Source organism: Leucopleurus acutus (genome assembly GCF_964270905.1).
Source record: "Leucopleurus acutus genome assembly, chromosome: 19".
NCBI lineage: Eukaryota > Metazoa > Chordata > Mammalia > Artiodactyla > Delphinidae > Leucopleurus > Leucopleurus acutus.
In genome coordinates this window covers 19,688,736-19,707,027 of record NC_139161.1, presented here as the reverse complement: position 1 = coordinate 19,707,027, position 18,292 = coordinate 19,688,736, and the positions used below count along the sequence as shown (strand labels likewise).

General features: G+C 46.0%; 2 protein-coding genes across 4 annotated transcripts in view; both read right to left on the bottom strand.

The window, feature by feature from the left end:
• Positions 1-1,445: 1,445 nt before the first annotated feature.
• KLHL11 (kelch like family member 11) lies at positions 1,446-9,925 on the bottom strand. Its single transcript, XM_082861531.1, has 2 exons — positions 9,375-9,925; positions 1,446-4,593 (listed from the first exon to the last, which is right to left on the bottom strand). The coding sequence occupies exons 1-2, from the start codon at positions 9,917-9,919 to the stop codon at positions 3,012-3,014; spliced, it is 2,127 nt and encodes a 708-aa protein (XP_082717657.1). The 5' UTR covers positions 9,920-9,925; the 3' UTR covers positions 1,446-3,011.
• A 1,384-nt stretch (positions 9,926-11,309) lies between these two features.
• The window catches only part of ACLY (ATP citrate lyase), a 41,977-nt gene continuing 34,994 nt past the window's right edge, over positions 11,310-18,292 (bottom strand). For 2 of the 3 annotated variants that reach the window (XM_082861764.1, XM_082861765.1), the window contains 7 exons: positions 17,084-17,238; positions 15,585-15,735; positions 15,242-15,385; positions 13,087-13,200; positions 12,641-12,723; positions 12,282-12,358; positions 11,310-11,874 (listed from right to left, as the gene is read on the bottom strand). In XM_082861764.1, the coding sequence (XP_082717890.1) occupies positions 11,780-11,874; positions 12,282-12,358; positions 12,641-12,723; positions 13,087-13,200; positions 15,242-15,385; positions 15,585-15,735; positions 17,084-17,238 (819 nt within the window). In that variant the 3' untranslated portion in view covers positions 11,310-11,779. Of the gene's footprint in view, positions 11,875-11,987; positions 12,359-12,640; positions 12,724-13,086; positions 13,201-15,241; positions 15,386-15,584; positions 15,736-17,083; positions 17,239-18,292 lie in introns of those variants that run through there. The other variant, XM_082861763.1, reaches the window with a different exon arrangement.

Below are 18,292 nucleotides of genomic sequence, written 5' to 3'. Positions count from 1 at the left end.
TTTCTATCTCTTCACACTTCTGTCCTACATAAAAAAAGATTCCAAAATTGTTTTGGTCCCAGAAATACAATACAAAATCAAGTAATCAAGACAAAACTGATGTCAATGAATTTTGAGGGTTTTTTTTTTTTTTTTAGCAAAGTAGTTTTGAATTGGCACAGCAAAAGCAAAGTTGGGTATCAAGATACACAAGACTAATCATGCGAACAACTGCAAGTGAGATGTATTACTTAAACACTAAGCTCATGACTGACATTCTCAATATATACACTGATTTTTTTTTTTTTAAACCGTGGTGGGGTAGGTATAGTTAAAGGATATCCATTCTAAGATACAAGCAGCCTCACTCATATAGTTATTACTTTTTGGTATAATCAATTCCTCTCTTTTCCTTCTACAAAACAAAAACAAAAGCAAAAAAGGTTTGCTTGAATACATATTAAGCTGTCTTTTTAAAGCTGCATTTTTAACTTCTTAAGTTATCAAACACAATCTTTAAGTTTTCATCAAAAAGGAAATTTCTTTCCCAAAGAGCCATTTTAGGCTGGTCATCATAATCAGAACCTTTCCAAATACTGCAGGAAGTTATTTCCAGTTTAGAATTTCAGAATGTCAGCCTTGAACAGATTTAAGCAAATCTGGTTTCTTTCCTTATTAACAAGTTAGTTAGGATATTTCAGAAACACAAGTTACTGATGTGAAATCACACATGTGAATTCAAATATGAAAATTAGGAATCCAGTAGTCAGGAACCCTGCACACATCGTCATGCAAGGAAGGAAAGACTTACCCTCTCTTTCCAGCCATGGCCTCGGCTGCCTGCCGAGTTAAAAAACAACAGTTTCAATCACGTTTTCAAAACCAGATTATACCTAAATCTTATGAGTTATGACTTCCGCCACATCATGTGAAAAAAAGATAACCCTACAAATAACTTGGTAATGACTGTCTCAGAAGACAACTCTGAGACAAAAAAAAAAAAAAAAAAGGCAATCAAAAACCCTACACCCTTCTGGAGAGAAACTGGCACCTTAGTGAGCTACTAAATTATTTCAACAGCACCAAGAAAAGGCAGTTTGCTAGCACAGTCTATCAGAGAGAAATGAGAACTTCATTCAATGAGCTTTTCTGTCTTACTTGCATAGACCTCTCACAACTACTTAGCACTTCTCAGAATCCAAATAGCTTTTATTAAAATAACTACAAATAAATGGAAATTAAGAAAACAGTAGAGGTGGGGTAGGATAATATATCCTCATATAGAAATAGACTTGCAGGGCTTCCCTGGTGGCACAGTGGTTGAGAGTCCGCCTGCCGATGCAGGGGACACGGGTTCGTGCCCCGGTCCAGGAAGGTCCCACATGCCGCGGAGCGGCTGTGCCCATGAGCCATGGCCGCTGGGCCTGCGCTGGTTTTAAAGCAGATTTCCAACACATTATTGAAAAACTTTGTCCTAGGCAGGGATACCAATTCAGAAATTTCAGTTAAGTTCTTAGTATAGAGTCCAAGGGCTAAACATTAATAGTCTCACAGCACACTGAGAGCCAAAATTCCTGGTTGTGCTTTTTTTCCTTTTGATGTTTGATCCAACTAATAAGATTAACTACAATGGACTAGGGGAAAAAAAAAATCACTGTACTTGGAATTCACCTTCTAGAATGGTATTCCAGAATGTCTAAGAAGGTAGAGACATTCTGAAAGAAACAAGAAAAGTATACTGGACCCACACTTCAAACCGTTAGAGCAGGAGTCCCTTAGTTAACTGAGTGCTAAAAGTCAACCTAAGTGCTAATTTGCATAAAGCCTGGGCGCAGATAAGAATATCAGAAGAATGCATAAAAATAAATAACAGATAACCATAGTGATAAGTTTTTAAGAGCCATAATTATGCGCCCAAATGTAGTATTCTAGGCTCAGGCAAAGTTCCAATGAAAGTCTAGGGCAACTGGATAAAACATTGTAATAATCCAGGCTGAGAAATAATAAGGCTTCTCTTTAGCAACATTTCTCTAAATTGTTACTTCCTTCCCATTTTGAAAAAAGTTTCTTTTAGAAAGGAGTGGTAAGGATTCCATACAATATGCATCAGAGCAAAAGTTAAAATGGAAGGCATTGTGTCGATTGTCATTGGCATTATTTACACTCATTAATTTATCTTCAAATAAGCCTGCAACTCCCGAAAAAAGCGTTTTTAAATTTTTCGGTGCCTTTGATTTCTTACTCTAGACTAATAATACTCTTCTTCTTAGAGAAATAAATTTCACAGATATGACTTCCTCTGTATTCAATCAGTCAGCTAAAGATCAGTACTCTTGCCAACTACCACTGTCTCAGAGCGATGACTTGAAGTTTATAACACAGTTGCTAAAGAAATGAAAAATACTCAAAAAATGCATAAGACAATCACAAAGTTCTTATCAATCATCTCTTCTAGAAATAAACAAGACAGCATTTGTAGATAAACAAATATAAAAAAGTATCAATGCAAACATTCTGAAATCACCTTGCTGAAATATTGTGCTTTTCCCTTCAAATTTCAATCTCACTATTGCACATACCTCCTGTAGATGACGGCTCAATGCATAAATTCTGATCTTGTCAAAACCAACCATTCGGGAAAAAAATGAAAAAGATTATCAAAGTAAATGTGCAAATATAACTGGTGCTTAAAGCATGTTCAAAACATAAGACCCTAAGACAAAGGAGTTAAAACTTGCTGGCAGACGAACAGTCAAGTAACTACACCTGGTTTTTCCACTTATCTTTAGTAAGATCTTATTCAGCTAATACACACGCAAACCAAAGATGGATAAAGACTGCAAACTAACAAAAATTACCATGTATTGAATTGATCTTCCCATTCTTCAGTTTTTGACTATATCTCCTTTATATGGGGCGATAATCAGTTCATGTAGAAAATAAGTTACTGACATACTTTTTCAAGTAACAGTCTGGGTATCTTCAGCCTCATGAACAGGTATAACGGTTTTGAGCTGCACATATCAGAGAACCTAGCATTCTATCTGAGAGCTTGGCACTCGTCGCATGTTTAGGGCGTGTCGATGTATTTCTTGCATCTGTCTGATCCGATCCTTCTGCCACATTAAGTTTTGAGGCATAGGATATCTCTGAGTGCCATGCAAGTACCGGTATGGGATTCTCACATGGCAGGCAGTGGCTCTACAACGAGGCTGTGGCATGGGAGGAAGAAGCATCCACCTCTTTCTCTCGGCACAATATCGGTAAGCTTCTTTCCGATACTGTTTGTCAATATCGTCACTGTTTTTCCAGCCTCCAATAATGAAAACGTCATCTTTGTAATAGCAAATGGCTGCTCCTTCGATGCTTAGGACTTCTGGAGGTAAGCTTTCAAGGATCTCATCGGAAACTTGGCTGGCAATTTTTCTTACTGCCTCTTCATTTTCTAAAGAATAACTCTTGGGACAGCATGAGGCTGTCTGATAAAAGTTTGAATTGACCACAGACATTTGGAAAAAGCAGTAATTGTCAATAAGTGGCAAAGATTCCACATCTTGCCACTGTCGAGTCTCCGTATCATAACAAGTGATGACAGCCTTTAATCCATCTTCAGTGTCCCGGTCCACAGGAGTGCGGGCAGCGATGTACACAAACCGGTCTTCAATGGCTAGTGCTTTAACATCTCGAAGAATCTTTGGTGCTGATTCCAAGTTGTGCCATTTATCAAGCTCGGGATTATAAACGGTCACATCTTTAAAACCAGGACTGAAGTTGCCATGTCCTCCAATGCTGTATAGCTTCCCTTTGACTTCTGTTAGTCCAAAAGAATGCTTCCTTGTCATCAGACTACAAACGTGTTCCCAGGTATTCAGGTTTGGGTTATACCTTTCCACAGTTTTAGCAAACCCTGGTTCCATCGACCCAGCAACATACACGTAGGATTCTGTTACTGCAACAGCATGTCCATCAAGGTGATTATGAATATGGGGTAGGTTTACCCATCTGTCCTCATCGACAAAATATCCCACACATTCACTTAAATAGTCCCCTCCTTCTGACACGCCTCCAATAACCATGATCACGTCCATGTTTTGCCCATAGCGAGGTAATAATGAGACATGAGAAGCAGGATGCTGGAACGTGCCAGACTGTATATTCTCGGCTCTAAGAGCATGCCTCTCCACTGCGTCGGCCACTAACTTGACACAAACTTCATTATTGGCCACCAGCCTCTCTGGTTTGACATGACGAGTAAGGTAAGTAGGTTTCATCTGGGACAATCTGAGCAATTTAAAAAGTTCTTCAAAGTATCTCTCTCTCTCTTCAGCATTTCTCTGAACCCATTTCAAAACTGTTTCAAACAGAACCTCTTCAGAATCAACTGTAATCTCCAAGTCTGACAGCCAGTCTCGAATGAGGTGGAAAGGTAAAGTATAAAATTCCTCATCCTGAATTACTTTGTGGAAGTTTCTCCGTATCATATCCGCAGCTTTCAGAGCAAGTTGGCTTAGAGTATACATGTGAGCTAAACTATGAATGGCCACACAATTAGACAGATGAAGTTTTTTCTTGAGAAATTCTCCACAAAATTCTTTTAAACGAATTAATAGGAACCTAAAATCAAGAAAAAGAGAAAGAATTTTCAAATGTGCATATTTTATGCGGCTGTACTTTTGAGAGCATCTGAGTTATAAACTGAAATGTAAGCTTCATCTCACTTCATGCACAACACCTGAAAAAAGCATATCCTCCCAAATTAGAAAGGATTGTGCTGAAAAGTAGGTTTAAAAGCATATATAAAAATCATCTTTATATGATATATTTTAAATTATTTCCATTAGATAGTTTATAGTTAGATAGTTTATATGTAGATAGTTTATATGTATATATATATTAGATATAGTTTATTAGATAGTTTATATGTTTATATATATATTAGATAGTTTATATGTATATATATATATTAGATAGTTTATATGTGTATATATATATTATATATATACATTAGATAGTTTATATGTATAGTTAGTTTATATGTATATATATATATGATAGTTTATATGTATATATAGATAGTTTATATGTATATTAGATATTTTATTAGATAGTTTTATAGTTAGATAGTTTAGATATAGTTTAGATGGTTTATATGTATATATATGTATTTTATATATATATATAACACAAAGTATGTATAATACGCACACACACAGAATTTTTGATTATGTAAGGTGTTTCAGAACATATCCTTCAATAAAGTACAACAGTCCCATACTTTATTCCCACTTTAACTTGCCCTTGGCAAAGGCAAATCCCTATCCAAGCTTGTCTCTGCCATCCTGCCCTAGTCCTTTGCCAGCAACCAGCCTCTTCTTAGGTGAGGCTGGGTCTCAGTGAAGAGAATTTCTTTAGCATCAGCTACATGGTGCAGGAACTGTGGCTCCTGGGAGGCCGTCTGGTCAGCTCTCGAGGGCATGGCGGGGCAGGCTTTGTGTCAGAGGTCTCAATCTTCTCTTCAGCAGCGCTCTCTCCTTGAGTAGCCCAGGGGTGCGGGCAGGGGTGGTGCTCAGGGATTTTGTCCTGAGCTGGGTTCTCATTAAAGCAGGTGAGGCAAGGCAAACGAAAACACCTGAAGAAGCCAGGAAATAAAACAACGACAGAAAACGCGTAGGGTGGCCCACGTTACAAAAGTAAAGAAAGTAGTTTGGCATGTAGCTGACTAGATGTTGTTTGCTCACATAAATTAATCTGGCAGAATTCAGCCCCAAGGGTGGCCAATTTGAGACCACTGCTAAAGAGTAAGTCCCCAGAACTGAGAACATTAAATAATGTAAGAACGACTTCATCGGGACTTCCCTGGGGTCCAGTGGTTAAGACTCCGTGCTTCCACTGCAGGGGGCGCGGGTTCCACCCCTGGTTGGGGAACCGAGATCCCACAGGCCGCTTGGCACGGCGAAAAAAGGAAAAAAAAAAGGAATGATTTCATCAGTCCAGGCCTCTCTCACTTCAGTAACCATTTGCTATTGTGATTATTGTGCTTAATAACTGACTGCGATATGAAGATGAATCTCAAGACAGGCTCCCTTCACCCTCTCCAGAGAACACACCATCTCAGACATAAAACAGAGACAAGGTTGAGTGGTAAGAGCTCTAGTGGCTCTCAAACATGTCGGTGCCAGGGTCACTCACTCCTGGGCTGCCCCGCCCCCTACTTCCGATTTTTGGCAGGCACTCCAGGTAAGCCGACACGTATCCCCTTGGACAGGTATTTGGAAACACTGCTCTATGAAAACAATAGCTACTGTATACTGGGCACGCGCCATGTGACAGGCATCATGCTGGGCACTTCCTATTATCCCTTCAGGTTGTAGGTGCCTGCAAGGTAGGTGTGATCAACAGAAAGAGTATATGGGGGGAGGTGGGGAGGTAGTAAAGGAATCCTGCCTCAGAGCTGATGGGTGAGGTTGGATGTGATGGTTGCAGGGCGCTTAGTACCAAACACAAGGCAGCTGCTCAGCAACTGACATATGGAGAGAAGTTAAAGTGTTAAGTCAACTGCCTGGGGTGTTCTCTCCTCTCCTCACCCCAGTTCTCCAGTAAAGCAGCAGTAAATCTGAAAGAACACAAGCTCACATGACAGAAGCAAACGCGGCTTGAATGAGTGCAATGACCCTTCTCTATCCATCTGCATTCAACAAACCTCCCTCTCTTCTCTCAGACCTACATCCACACACCGAACCCCACCCTCAAATAGATGACCCAGTCTCATGCTTTGAGAAAACAGAAGCAGTCAGGCAAAAACTTCATTTTCCCACTACCTTTTTTTTGTTTTGGCCACACCTCGCAGCTTGTGGGATCTTAGTTCCCCGACCAGGGATTGAACCCGGGCCCCGGCAGTGAGAGCACCTAGTCCTAAATCACTGGACTGCCGGGGAATTCTCTCCCACTATCCAATCTGTCTGCCTAACAGCTGTACCCTATACTCTGCCTTCCCAGTCCAACTTCTCCACTTTTAATATGGATTCCATCCCCTTCTTGGTTTCAAGGACTTTGGTCCTGTAACATCAATTTCTCCTCTTCCACAGATTCATTTTCCATCAGCACACAAACACGCTCCACTATCTCCTGTCTTGGGGGTGGGGGGGAAGACCTTCCTGGACTCCTCTCCACACATGTCCATGTGTATCATTTTTCTGGTTCTCTTGACAGTCAGACTTAAATGGCTCTTGTCAGTGCCATCAGGGACCTCTATTATCACCAAATCCAATGATCACTTACAGTTGACAGAGCTGACATGATTGGCTACTCCCTCCTTGACACACTTTAGGCTTCCATGGGATCAGTCTCCTCTGCTGGTTCCTCTTTACCATTCTGGAGAACCCCAGGGCTCAGTCCCACTGTTTCTCTTTTCTATCTAGACTCTCTTCCTAAGTAATTTCATCCAGTCCCGAGGCTTTAATTACCCCCTATGTGCTAATTTCCTTCCACTCTGTAGCTCCCAGTGCTCTTCTATACAACTGCCTACTAGACATTTCCTGGACCAAAAACCAAACTCCTGATTTTCCTCCCAAACACTTTCCTGCAGTCTTTCACATCTTAATAAATAATGAACGAATTCCATCTTTCCAGTGGGTCAGAAAACTAGCAGTCTTTTCCCTAACCCCCCACATCAAATCCATCAGCAAATGCATCTCCTCTGCCTTCAAATTATGTCTAGAATCAAAGCATTTCTCATCACTCTTCCTTCTCCCTCCTCAATCCAAACCTCCACCACCATTGCCACAACCTCCTAAACTAGTCTCTCTGCTTCTGCCCTTGCAGCCCCTTCCCCACCACCTCATCCTTTTTCTCAACACAACAGCATTCTCCAAATCAGAGTGCATCATTCCTCTAGCCCAAACCTTCCCATGTCATTCAGAGTAAGAGCCCAAGTCCTTCCACAGGCTGACAAGGTCCTGTGGGATCCGGATCCATCCCCATTACCACCTTCAGGCCTCTCCTACTCCTCTCACCCTGCATCCCTTTGATTCAGCCACACTGGCCTCCTGCTATTCTCTAACACCCAGACAAGCACGATCTCAGGACAAGCACCTGTGTCCCCAACCTGAAACACCCTTAACCTCACTTCCTCCGGTTCTTTGCAAAATGTCTTCTTCACAAGGATTTCTCTATCCATCCAATTTTAAAAACAGCTCCTTTACACCAGCACTTTCTATATGCCCCACCATCCTTCATTTTTCAAAACAGCTCTAGCAATCACCTAACATGCTGTTTTATTTATTGTCCATCTACCAATGTAAGTGCAATGTGGAAAGGGACTTTCGTCTGTTTTGTTCACTGCTGAATTCCCAGCAGCTTAGAACCCAGTGTCTGAACTGATGCATAATAGGTACTCAATAGGTATTTGTTCAAATAACGAATGTGTAACATAATACCGCCCCCAAAGACTCCGCCCCACCTCCAAACTGCATTCACCTGCCTCCTACCTAGTCTCTGGAACATCCATCTGGGCCCCCTACAAGCCATCTTCCCCAGCAGCAGAATCATCTTTAAAAATATTTAAATCAGATCATTTCTTTAGCCAGCTTCCCATCACCCAGTAAAATCCAAACTCCTTTTCCCAACGCATTTCACACATCCTTCTCCCCTTCACCCACTAGATCACTGAGTTTTCCTTTTTTACTTCTTCTCTAAGCCAAATGAGATCCCGCCCGAAGGCCTTTGCGCTATCTGCCAGAAATGGTCATTCCCCATGTTTGCATGGCCAGTACTCCGTTGCCGTTTAAAGGTCTGTTTAAATGTCACCTCCTCAGAAAGGTCTTTCCTCTACGCAATCACTATCCTTTCATCCTTTTTATTTTATTTTTATTTATTTATTTTTTTTGCGGTACGCGGGCCTCTCACTGTTGTGGCCTCTCCCGTTGCGGGGCACAGGCTCCGGACACGCAGGCTCAGCGGCCATGGCTCATGGGCCTAGCTGCTCCGCGGCATGTGGGATCTTCCCAGACCGGGGCACGAACCCGTGTCCCCTGCATCGGCAGGCGGACTCTCAACCACTGCGCCACCAGGGAAGCCCCCTTTCATCCTTTTTAAATGTCAACACAGTACTTAGTACATGCGGACCTTCTTCTTCATTGCCTTTGTCCCTTCACCTGGAGTCTGACAGGGTGCCCTCGCCGGACTGGCAGGTTGCAACCTCAGCACCCAGCGCAGGGGCGGCCCCACAGCACACAGCAGGCGCTCAATAAGTATCAAACGAATGCACTTCGTCAGGGCTCACTCGAGCCCACCCTGGACACTGTCCTCCCCGCCTTCTCCTGCGCCCTCCCTGGATGCGGCCCTCGGTCGGCGAGCATCCCCACCCCCGCCCTGCACATCCCGCCTTCGCCACCTACCTGTCGGCCAACTCCAGCACCTCGTGCACACTGCCCGTGCTGACGCGGATGCGCCCGGTGTACATGTACTCGATAACAGCTTCCACCGTGTCGGGTTCGGGCCCGGGCTCGGAGCTCCACTTGCGCATCTCCACCCGGCCCGAGCGGGACTCGGAGAACTGGCCCGAGAGCAGGGGCGTGAAGTACTCGGTGGCGGCGGCCAGCACCGAGCGATGGGCCCGGAACTCGCGGCCTCCCGCACCGCCGAAGCACAAGGTAATGTCGCAGAAGAGGCCCTGGCGCCGCTGCTCGTTCTGCCTCCATGACAGCTCCGAGCAGTGAGAGCTGCACTCGAAATCCTCGGCCTCCGGGCCCGGGTCGCCCCCGCTCGCTTCCATCGCAGACAAGCCAGGCCCAGGCCCGAAGTCCACCGTGCCGCTGCCTCTGACTTCGGCGGCCAGCCCCGCCGAGCCGGCGGCGGCCGTCTCCATGCTCTCCATCTCTAGTACCTGCAGAGATGCAGCCGCAGCCGCCGCTGCTGCTGCCGCCACCGCCGCCGCCGCCATCTTGACGCCGCCGCCCCCGACCCCGCAGTCCCCGAAGGATCCGGCAGTCCTGGTGCGACACAGAGGGATTCTGGGAATAAATAGTGGGCGCGGGGCGGAGCCGGCCGCCGCTGGGTCTGCGCATGCGCCCCCCCACCCGCCCTAACGCGTCCCCCTCAGGTAAGGTGCAAACGTAATGCTCCCCAGTTATGACAGTCTCCCCGGGGGCCGCCCATCCACACGCCCTTGGGAGGATGGCTGTTTCCATCCCCTTAGAGAGCAGCGTGCTCTTCGTGATCGTTTTGTAAAACAAAAGCCCCCTTAGACCCTCACCCAGTGTTGTCTTGGGTGGCAACACTGGATTTTTATTTAAAAGTTTAGAATGGCCTTGGCTTGGAGTAAAAATTGAAAAAGAAAAAAAAGACTCGAGACTGAGCCCCAGTTAAGTGGATGCGGGTGAGCAAGTTACTTATTATCTCTGAATTAATTTATCTTTCTAAAAAATGGGATACTATCTAGATTGGAAGACCGCTGTGAGGATTAAATGAGATGCTCGTCAGGTGTTTTACATAGTGCTTGGTCCACAGTTACTGTTCCATACATACTTGTTAAAAAGATAAATAAAAGCCACTTTGGGGCTTTAAGCAAGGGAGTGGCTCAATCAGATGCCTGTTTTAAAATGTCGCTGGTGGCTGTGTGGAGAATGGACCGTAAGGGGACAAAAGTGGAACTAAGGGCACTAAGTTATCAGACCAGATATGGGTAGATCAGAGGGGTAAATCGACAGGACTTGGCAACCAGAGAAGTGAAGGCAGGCTTTTGGCTTGAGTATCTAAGTAAAGCTTTGGTTCCCATTCACTGAGAATGGAAGGTACAGATTCACGGGAGAAGATAGTGGGGGTTTTTTGAAGATAGTATTTTGATTCTTTTTTTTTTTAAGAGATGGATGAACATTTTTAAAACTACATGTAGTAAAACTATTAGAAAGTACACTTCAAAGGAATGCAGATGAAAGGAAATGGATGACATGAGACAGCAGTATGTTTTCATTGTTACTATATAGTTTATTTAAACCAAACTATGATAATACAGAGGAGAGACTGAGGTGGCAGCTGCCCAGAATCTTTGTGGATTACAGATGCAAACTGAGGACAAGTCGATAACAGACAAGTCAGTTGCATAAATACAGAGAATGTCAAGACACAAGACATTTCACAGCTTTTTGCTTGGCGCTTCCATTTTAAACATATGTATGTTATGACTTTACATTTTAAATTACTGCTCCACATATTCTGTAACAATGGCTAAGGATGCAATGGATCCAATGTCCCCCTGACATTGGTCTGCAACATGGAACATTTCAGGGGGATACCAAACAAACTCTTAACACACAACATACGAAAAGATGCTCTTCAGGTTATATGAGGAGGGCGAAAAGGAAAAACAACATATTAGGGGTCCTTTAAGTGGAGAGTATCTTGAGGTCTTAAAAGTGTCATTCCCTTCCTTCAAGGGGAAAACATTTTTTTAACTAATGGAAAAAAGAAAGCAACATTGTAACACCCTACAATGAGGAAAAACACTATCCTGACAGTGCTTAGATGCTTCCATATAATAAATACAGCGGGTAGCAAAGCAAATGTTACAAGTATTGGCTGGGTTCTTATTTCTATGCTTATAAAAAAAATATTAAGCTTCTTTGTGTAGACTGAACAGTGTTAGCCTGTGGGTGTTGGTCTTCGGTGCCTGTACACTGGTGGCTGTTTACATTCCAGGACCACCCTTTAAGCAAGCTCCGGTGCCAGCTGTCTGTGGCTATTTCCCGGGGGTGGGGGGAGGCGTTCTCGTCTTCACTTTACTGTGGCAGGGTTCCTGGCTCCATTACATGCTCATGTGCTCCGGAAGAACGTATGAGATATCATCCCATGGGTGACGATACAGCCCCTGCTTCAGCCTCTTCTGATCAAGATAGTGTCCTAACATGAAGCAAACGCATCTTTTTGTTAAGAGTTGGTGAGTTTTTTAAATTTTGGTGAGGGGGAGGAGATAAGGAAGGGAAATCTTAACTAATACAAAACAAATGGGGAAGGACATCCCGATCCATCCCGCAGGCAGATGCCAGCCTTGGTAAAAGGGAACTATTGGACTTCATTCTGTTTTCCTGGGCTAGCGATCAAACTCATTTCCAAGAACAAAGGAACAAAGATAAAGATAAGGCAGAAGTTTAAGAAAGGAAGGATTCGGAACAATGTGTCATCTCTCTCCCAGAAACTGGCCACATAGGTTAAGTGGTATACCTGAACCATGGGGTAAAACAAACAAAAACAGAAACAGAAACAAAAAACACAAAAACAAACGCACAGAACTCTTACTGCCAACTCACCAATGAAGCCCATACTCCTCCCCAGCACAAAGATGCCATTGAGGGCTCCGATGTCAATATATTCATCAGCTTCCTCCCTGCAACACACAATCCACTTGTAGTTTTACAATGGCTCACATGACTGCCCTCCTCCCCAAAGAAAGTACAATTTCTGCCCAGGAATGAGAAGCTAGCTCTCTTTGAACTCAAAGTAGAAAAAAGGGATGTTCTGGATGGTAGGTGTAGAGGCACTTTTTTTCTTCTTTATACCTCTCCATATTTCCTAAATCCTCTCTAATGAGCATGCGTTGCTTTTAGAGTTGGGAGGAAACCAGAAAAATCAGTAGGCATTAGGAAGAAGAATATAGCTGCAAGCTCACCGAGTGAAGGACCCACAGTTTCTGAGCATGTCTACAAATGCAACTCCAATTAAACCGTCTACATTCAGGATAAGGTTTGGTTTCTGGGAAGGCAAAAAAATTCCAAGTATTTATCATTATTACTCATTTTTGTTCCTCGTAATGTTCCACTATTACCATGACAACTATTACTACGAATTCCTGACCACCATTTAAAAGGCTCCCGCCAAAACATCCCAGTTGATTAGGAGAGACAGTCTTACTTAATTCCCAATGTCTAGCAAAGGACCCAACCCCTCGTTGACACTTAGGACGCCTGTTCAACTTAGTTAAACAACAGAAACAAAAGTTTCCAGAAAACCAGGTTCAATTTTAGCTGCACAGTCAAAATGTAACCTGGCTCTCATTTTCCCCGAGAAATTCAGCCAAAACTCTGATTCAGGCATTAGGGACATTTTCTTTTTTACCTTCGAGGTGGTAATCTTCTCTACTTCCAGGGCGTAGTCAAGCAGGGGTGTGGCAGGGAAGTGCTGTCTGACGTAATCTTTGAGGATCTGCACGCGCATGTCTGGGTTGTTTATCTAGGAAGTGACCCAAAGTTACAGAGGAACCCACTCTAACACTGCTGTTAAAAGACATGTTCCTGGGAATACCCTGGTGGTCCAGTGGTTAGGACTCTGCCCTTTCATTGCTGGGGCCTGGATCCCTGGTTGGGGAACTAAGATTCTGCATGCTGTGTGGCATGGCCAAAGGGGGGAAAAAAAAAAAGGTATGTTCATGCTTGTGTCTCACACAGGTGGACACAACTGTACGTGTCATATCCAGGAGGTGTGTTTCAGGGACTTGATCCACATGTATGATTCCATGCAGCACAGATCACGACACTGCTGTGGGGCTTAAGGTTTTTTGACGTCCTCTCATATCTTATTTGAGCCTCAAAACCACCTGAGATGTGGCGATGTTGGGTAAGTCAGCCATAGGGTCAGGCAGCAGGGCTGGGGCACCCACCCTCAATGGGAAGTCTGAGGTTCTAGCCGCTAGCCATACTGCCCACCAGCTTGGCAACGTAGTCAAGCTGTAACCAAGTTCTAGGTTTTTAACTAAGCAAGCACGTGTTGGCAGTGGAGCAGCAAAGCATCCTTGAAATTCCAGGAAAACGTCTGGACCTGAGATGAATGGAGATGAACCTTCTGTTCAGAGACCCACGCTAAGCAATCACCTGTTGGGGGTGGGGGGGGGGGTAGTGAGACAGGTTAGGCGCCCGCCAAGTCCCGATACCACAGGGACCTCCTCCCTTGGCCAAGACACGCAAGGTCAGGATGGAGTCCAGGAAGGAAGGCACCCAAAGACTGGGCGTGGCAGCACAGGCCTGCCGCTAGCTGGGGAAGATGCCCTGCGCTGTGCGTGTGCCGTCTGCCTGGGAGGTGGCGATGGCTGAGCCAAGTTCTGTGAGCCCAGATGCAACATCCCTCAGAAGGAACCACTGTCCCTGGTTCAGTCTTTGCCATCCAGCTGCCTCTGGATCTACCCTGAGCTGGCCCAGCACGGGGATGCCTGACCCTCTTGTATTAATGTGAGTCATACACCCCGCTCAGAGCAGCAGAGTGAGGGTTCCAGAGCTACGGAGCCAAGGACCCCGAGCAGCTCCCCTTCTCTCGTTGCCTTTGATTTCTAAACACAGCTCACACAGGACACACAGAGGACTACCTGCCCTGTGAGAGACTCTATTAATTACTTAGAATAGTCACGCTGGCCTCTCCCAATCGGGCTGGCCCTGATTTTATTACTCTTCCTGCCCCAGTGGTGTCAGGCTTAACCACACTGACTTGCTTTGGCCGATGAAATGTCAGTGAAAAAAAAGGGGCTGTGCAACATCCAAACAGAAGCTTCAAGAGCTTTCTCGTGGTTCTGCCACAGCTGGTTTCCTTCTGACATGAGACCAGCACCTCCTGGGTAGGGGCTGCTCCTTCAGTGGAGAGGACAGAGCCGTCACCGTAGCCAACCCACAGTGGATGGAGGATGAGTAAGAAACGAACCTTTGCTGCTGTGAGCCACTGAGATTTTCGGAGTTGCTTGTTACCGCAACCTGCAGCATTATGTAGCCTAAGGTGACCAATATGTCCCCTTAACCCTGACCTTAGTCCTTTCTCCTATTAAGATTCACCTGGGAAGCTAAAGTTACCAAGTTTCCAGCTCATTGTAGTTTCACACCACAACTGAACACAATAAAAACTGTTTAAGGGCAGTCTGTATTATCATGGAAAAAAAGCTGCCTCGGGCTTCCCTGGTGGCGCAGTTGTTGAGAGTCCGACTGCCGATGCAGGGGACACGGGTTCGTGCCCCCGTCCGGGAAGATCCCACATGCCGCGGAGCGGCTGGGCCCGTGAGCCATGGCCGCTGAGCCTGAGCGTCCGGAGCCTGTGCTCCGCAATGGGAGAGGCCACAGCAGTGAGAGGCCCGCGTACCACAAAAAAAACAACAAAAAACAGCTGCCTCAGTGCTGGCATCTGTCCACAAAGCTTTTCATGTTGGGAGCCGAGAGCCCGGCTGTGCCCAACTAGATCAGTGCTCTCTCATCCTCATCCACCCTGTAGATCCAGTGCCTCGAGAGCGACAACTTACCGACTTCACTCGGTGACCAATGCCCATGATGAGTTTTCCTTCCTTCTTCATCTTGTTCACAAACTCCATGGGGATGATGCCACTGTCGAAGGCCTTGCTGAACATCTTGGCTGCTGCATCCAGGGCACCCCCAAACCGGTCGCCCTATAGGAGAAGCCAGCCCATGTCGCCCCAAGCTGTCGGAATCCCCTTCAGCTTCGCAGGCCAATCCGGCGTGCCCTGAACAGCCCCCAGCACGGGGTGTCACACTCCACGGCTCCCTCTACAACCCTGCTGCAGCGAAGCAGCATGATGCTAAAGCCCGGTGTCCCTGCTGTTTACCTCCCAGGATGGCGGTACTCACGATGGTGAGCAGTCCCGAGGTGAGGCTGGAAACCAGGTCCTTCCCGGCCCGAGCACAGATGATGGTGTTGTGAGCCCCAGAGACGGCTGGCCCGTGATCAGCCGTCACCATCAGGCACATCTCAATGAACTGGCAGGAGTACTTGGGCAACCTGGAGGGGGGCGTAAAGGAGTGAAGGGGAGAGGACAGGAGAGCTGGAACAAAGGCAAGAGGCTGAACAGGAGATACGCTGACAAGGCCACGGTCCTCCTGTCTCCCGTCTCCTTGAACAAGTCACTCATACTCAAGAAAGGCAGCGACCTCCCAGTCCAGGCCTAATACTATCTTACAACTCCAAGGCAGCACCCTCTGATTCCTGAGTGGCTCTGGATGTCACCCAGATCAAATACTGCTTTTAGAACTGAGGTTAGCAAGCAGGGTTTGAAATCTCTTCTTTAGGCAGTTTTCAGCCTGAGTTGCTGTGACAGGATGTGACCTTTTTTGTGGTTACTACTCTCCACATGCCAGACAGAGAGGAGGTGAGATCCCTGTCCCTTTCACAGTGCACAGTGATCAACCTCCCAGCTGATGATTAAGAACCAAGTCTGGGGAATTCCCTGGCGGTCCAGTGGTTAGGACTCCATGCTTTCACTGCCGAGGGCACGGGTTCAATCCCTGGTTGGGGAACTAAGATCCCGCAAGCCGTGCGGCGCAGTCAAAACCCCCCCCCCCCCAAAACAAGATCCCACATGCTGAGCGGTGCAGCCAAAAAAATCCCAAAAAACAAAAAAACAAACAAAAACCAAAGTCTGGAGCCGTGGGGACGCAAGAGCACACAGTAAAACCTGCTCAGGTGTTACAACCCTTGAACTTTTCCCAAAGGGTCCAAAGCAGGACCAAGACCCATCTCTCTTCAGGTGAGGGCAGGACACAAACCAAGACTTCCACCTGGCTTTCTGCCCAGAGCCACTCCAAGCCAGGGCTCTGTGAACATGTACTCATCGGCCTCCTTGCCCAACTGTCAGTCCCAGGGGAGGGCTAAGCTTGGGAGCTGCAGGGAAAACCAATTTTTTTCTCCATGCAGGTTGATGAGACACAAATTTACAGAGGACACAATACAAGGTACTTGAACTGTGCCGGTTCAGCAACTCCAGCAGGCCTGCACTCCTTAAGCTACTGGACGCCTCTAGACCTCCTTTGCTAACCCCTACCTTTCTCTCAAAGAGGCCTGCATTCAACTCTGGCCCGTTTCTTTAAAAGTTCCCATGGGAAAGGGGCTGATACAAGATCCCTGATGAGGTCATTGCTTTCTACTTCTCTTGGTTAAGGCTGGCCTTTCTGTCCTTGGAAGACCTAGGACCAGCCTTTATCTCTTTTCTCTGACCTTTCAATTGATCTGTGGCCATAAAGAGTGGACCTGGACATGGTCCCCAAGGCTGCCCACTCCCACTCCCTTGTCAGGGGAAGAAAATTAACTCTGAGTCACGGGGCCCTGCCATCTTCTGCCCTCCACGCCTCACCTTTTCTGGAACCAGAGGAGGCCGAGGACCCCGCCGATGCCCATCTCCTCCTTGAAGACCTCAGTGATGGGCATGCCCGCGTAGATGAGCTCCTGGCCTCGCTCATCACAGATGCTGGTCATGAACGAGGCAGGTTTGCGGATCAAGCCCAGCTCCTGAGCAGAGATGGGGGCAGAGGCAAGCAGGGCTGTGGTGACCACAGAGATTTTCCCACAACAGCCCCACTGTCTGTGCCCAGAACCAGTGTCCCAGGCAGGTCTCAAATTCTGGCGGCCAAGCAACGGCTCTCAAAGTCCTCCCAAGAAGGAAACGCAAAAGCCCTTTTATTAGATCATGTGGGGCGTAGAAAATAGGAGCAGTCACGCCATGGCACCCGCTCAGCCTGGGCACTGTTGCTGGTCTCCACCAAGCGTTTGCGGGCCCAGGCAGTTCGCTAAGCTGTTGAAATCCAGGGGTTCATTTTAACCTCACAAACAGAGTAACCAGCCCCAGGTCGCCTGGCTAAGAAATGGAAGAATGAATCCCAAGGGACAATTTTTAAAATACTCTACACACAGCTACCAGTCCCCCAGCAAAACAATGAGGCACATGGCTGGGAAAATGGGGAATCCCCTCAACACGTCCTTTCCCTGGGGGAGGGGACTGAGCTCCTGAATCCTCCGTTTCCAGAGTTGGGGCACAACAGGGGTAGTAGCATCAGCTAACTCTGTCCAAGCCCATTTCTTCAATTATCCCTTGTGAACTTAAGAAATGCTTTTAAGTTATGTTTTAATAGAAGCAACATGAATACATCCTCCTTTTAAAAAATCCACACTAGAACAGCTAAAATCATGTTGCCTTTGACCTCCACCCCATCTTGGTTTTCTGCCTTCGTGTTTCTTAGTTTAGTGGACATCTTTCTTGACCTTTCTTTCTCCACTTTTATTTACACGCATAGACACGTGGAGAAGAGACAACGGTGTTTTGCGTGCCTACATTTCTCATAATCATAATATAAATACTGTCCTATAATGTGCTGGTCACTCAATGAATCTGAGCTCTACACATGTCAGCACATACGTAGATCTAGTTCATTCCTTTTAACTACTGTAGAGTATCCCCTCGTATGACAATCCTACAGGTTGGCCATTCCTCCACTGATGACCATCAACTAGAAAAATATTCTTGAACAAGTGTGTGTACGCAAGCATTTTCCTGAAGGAGCTTTCC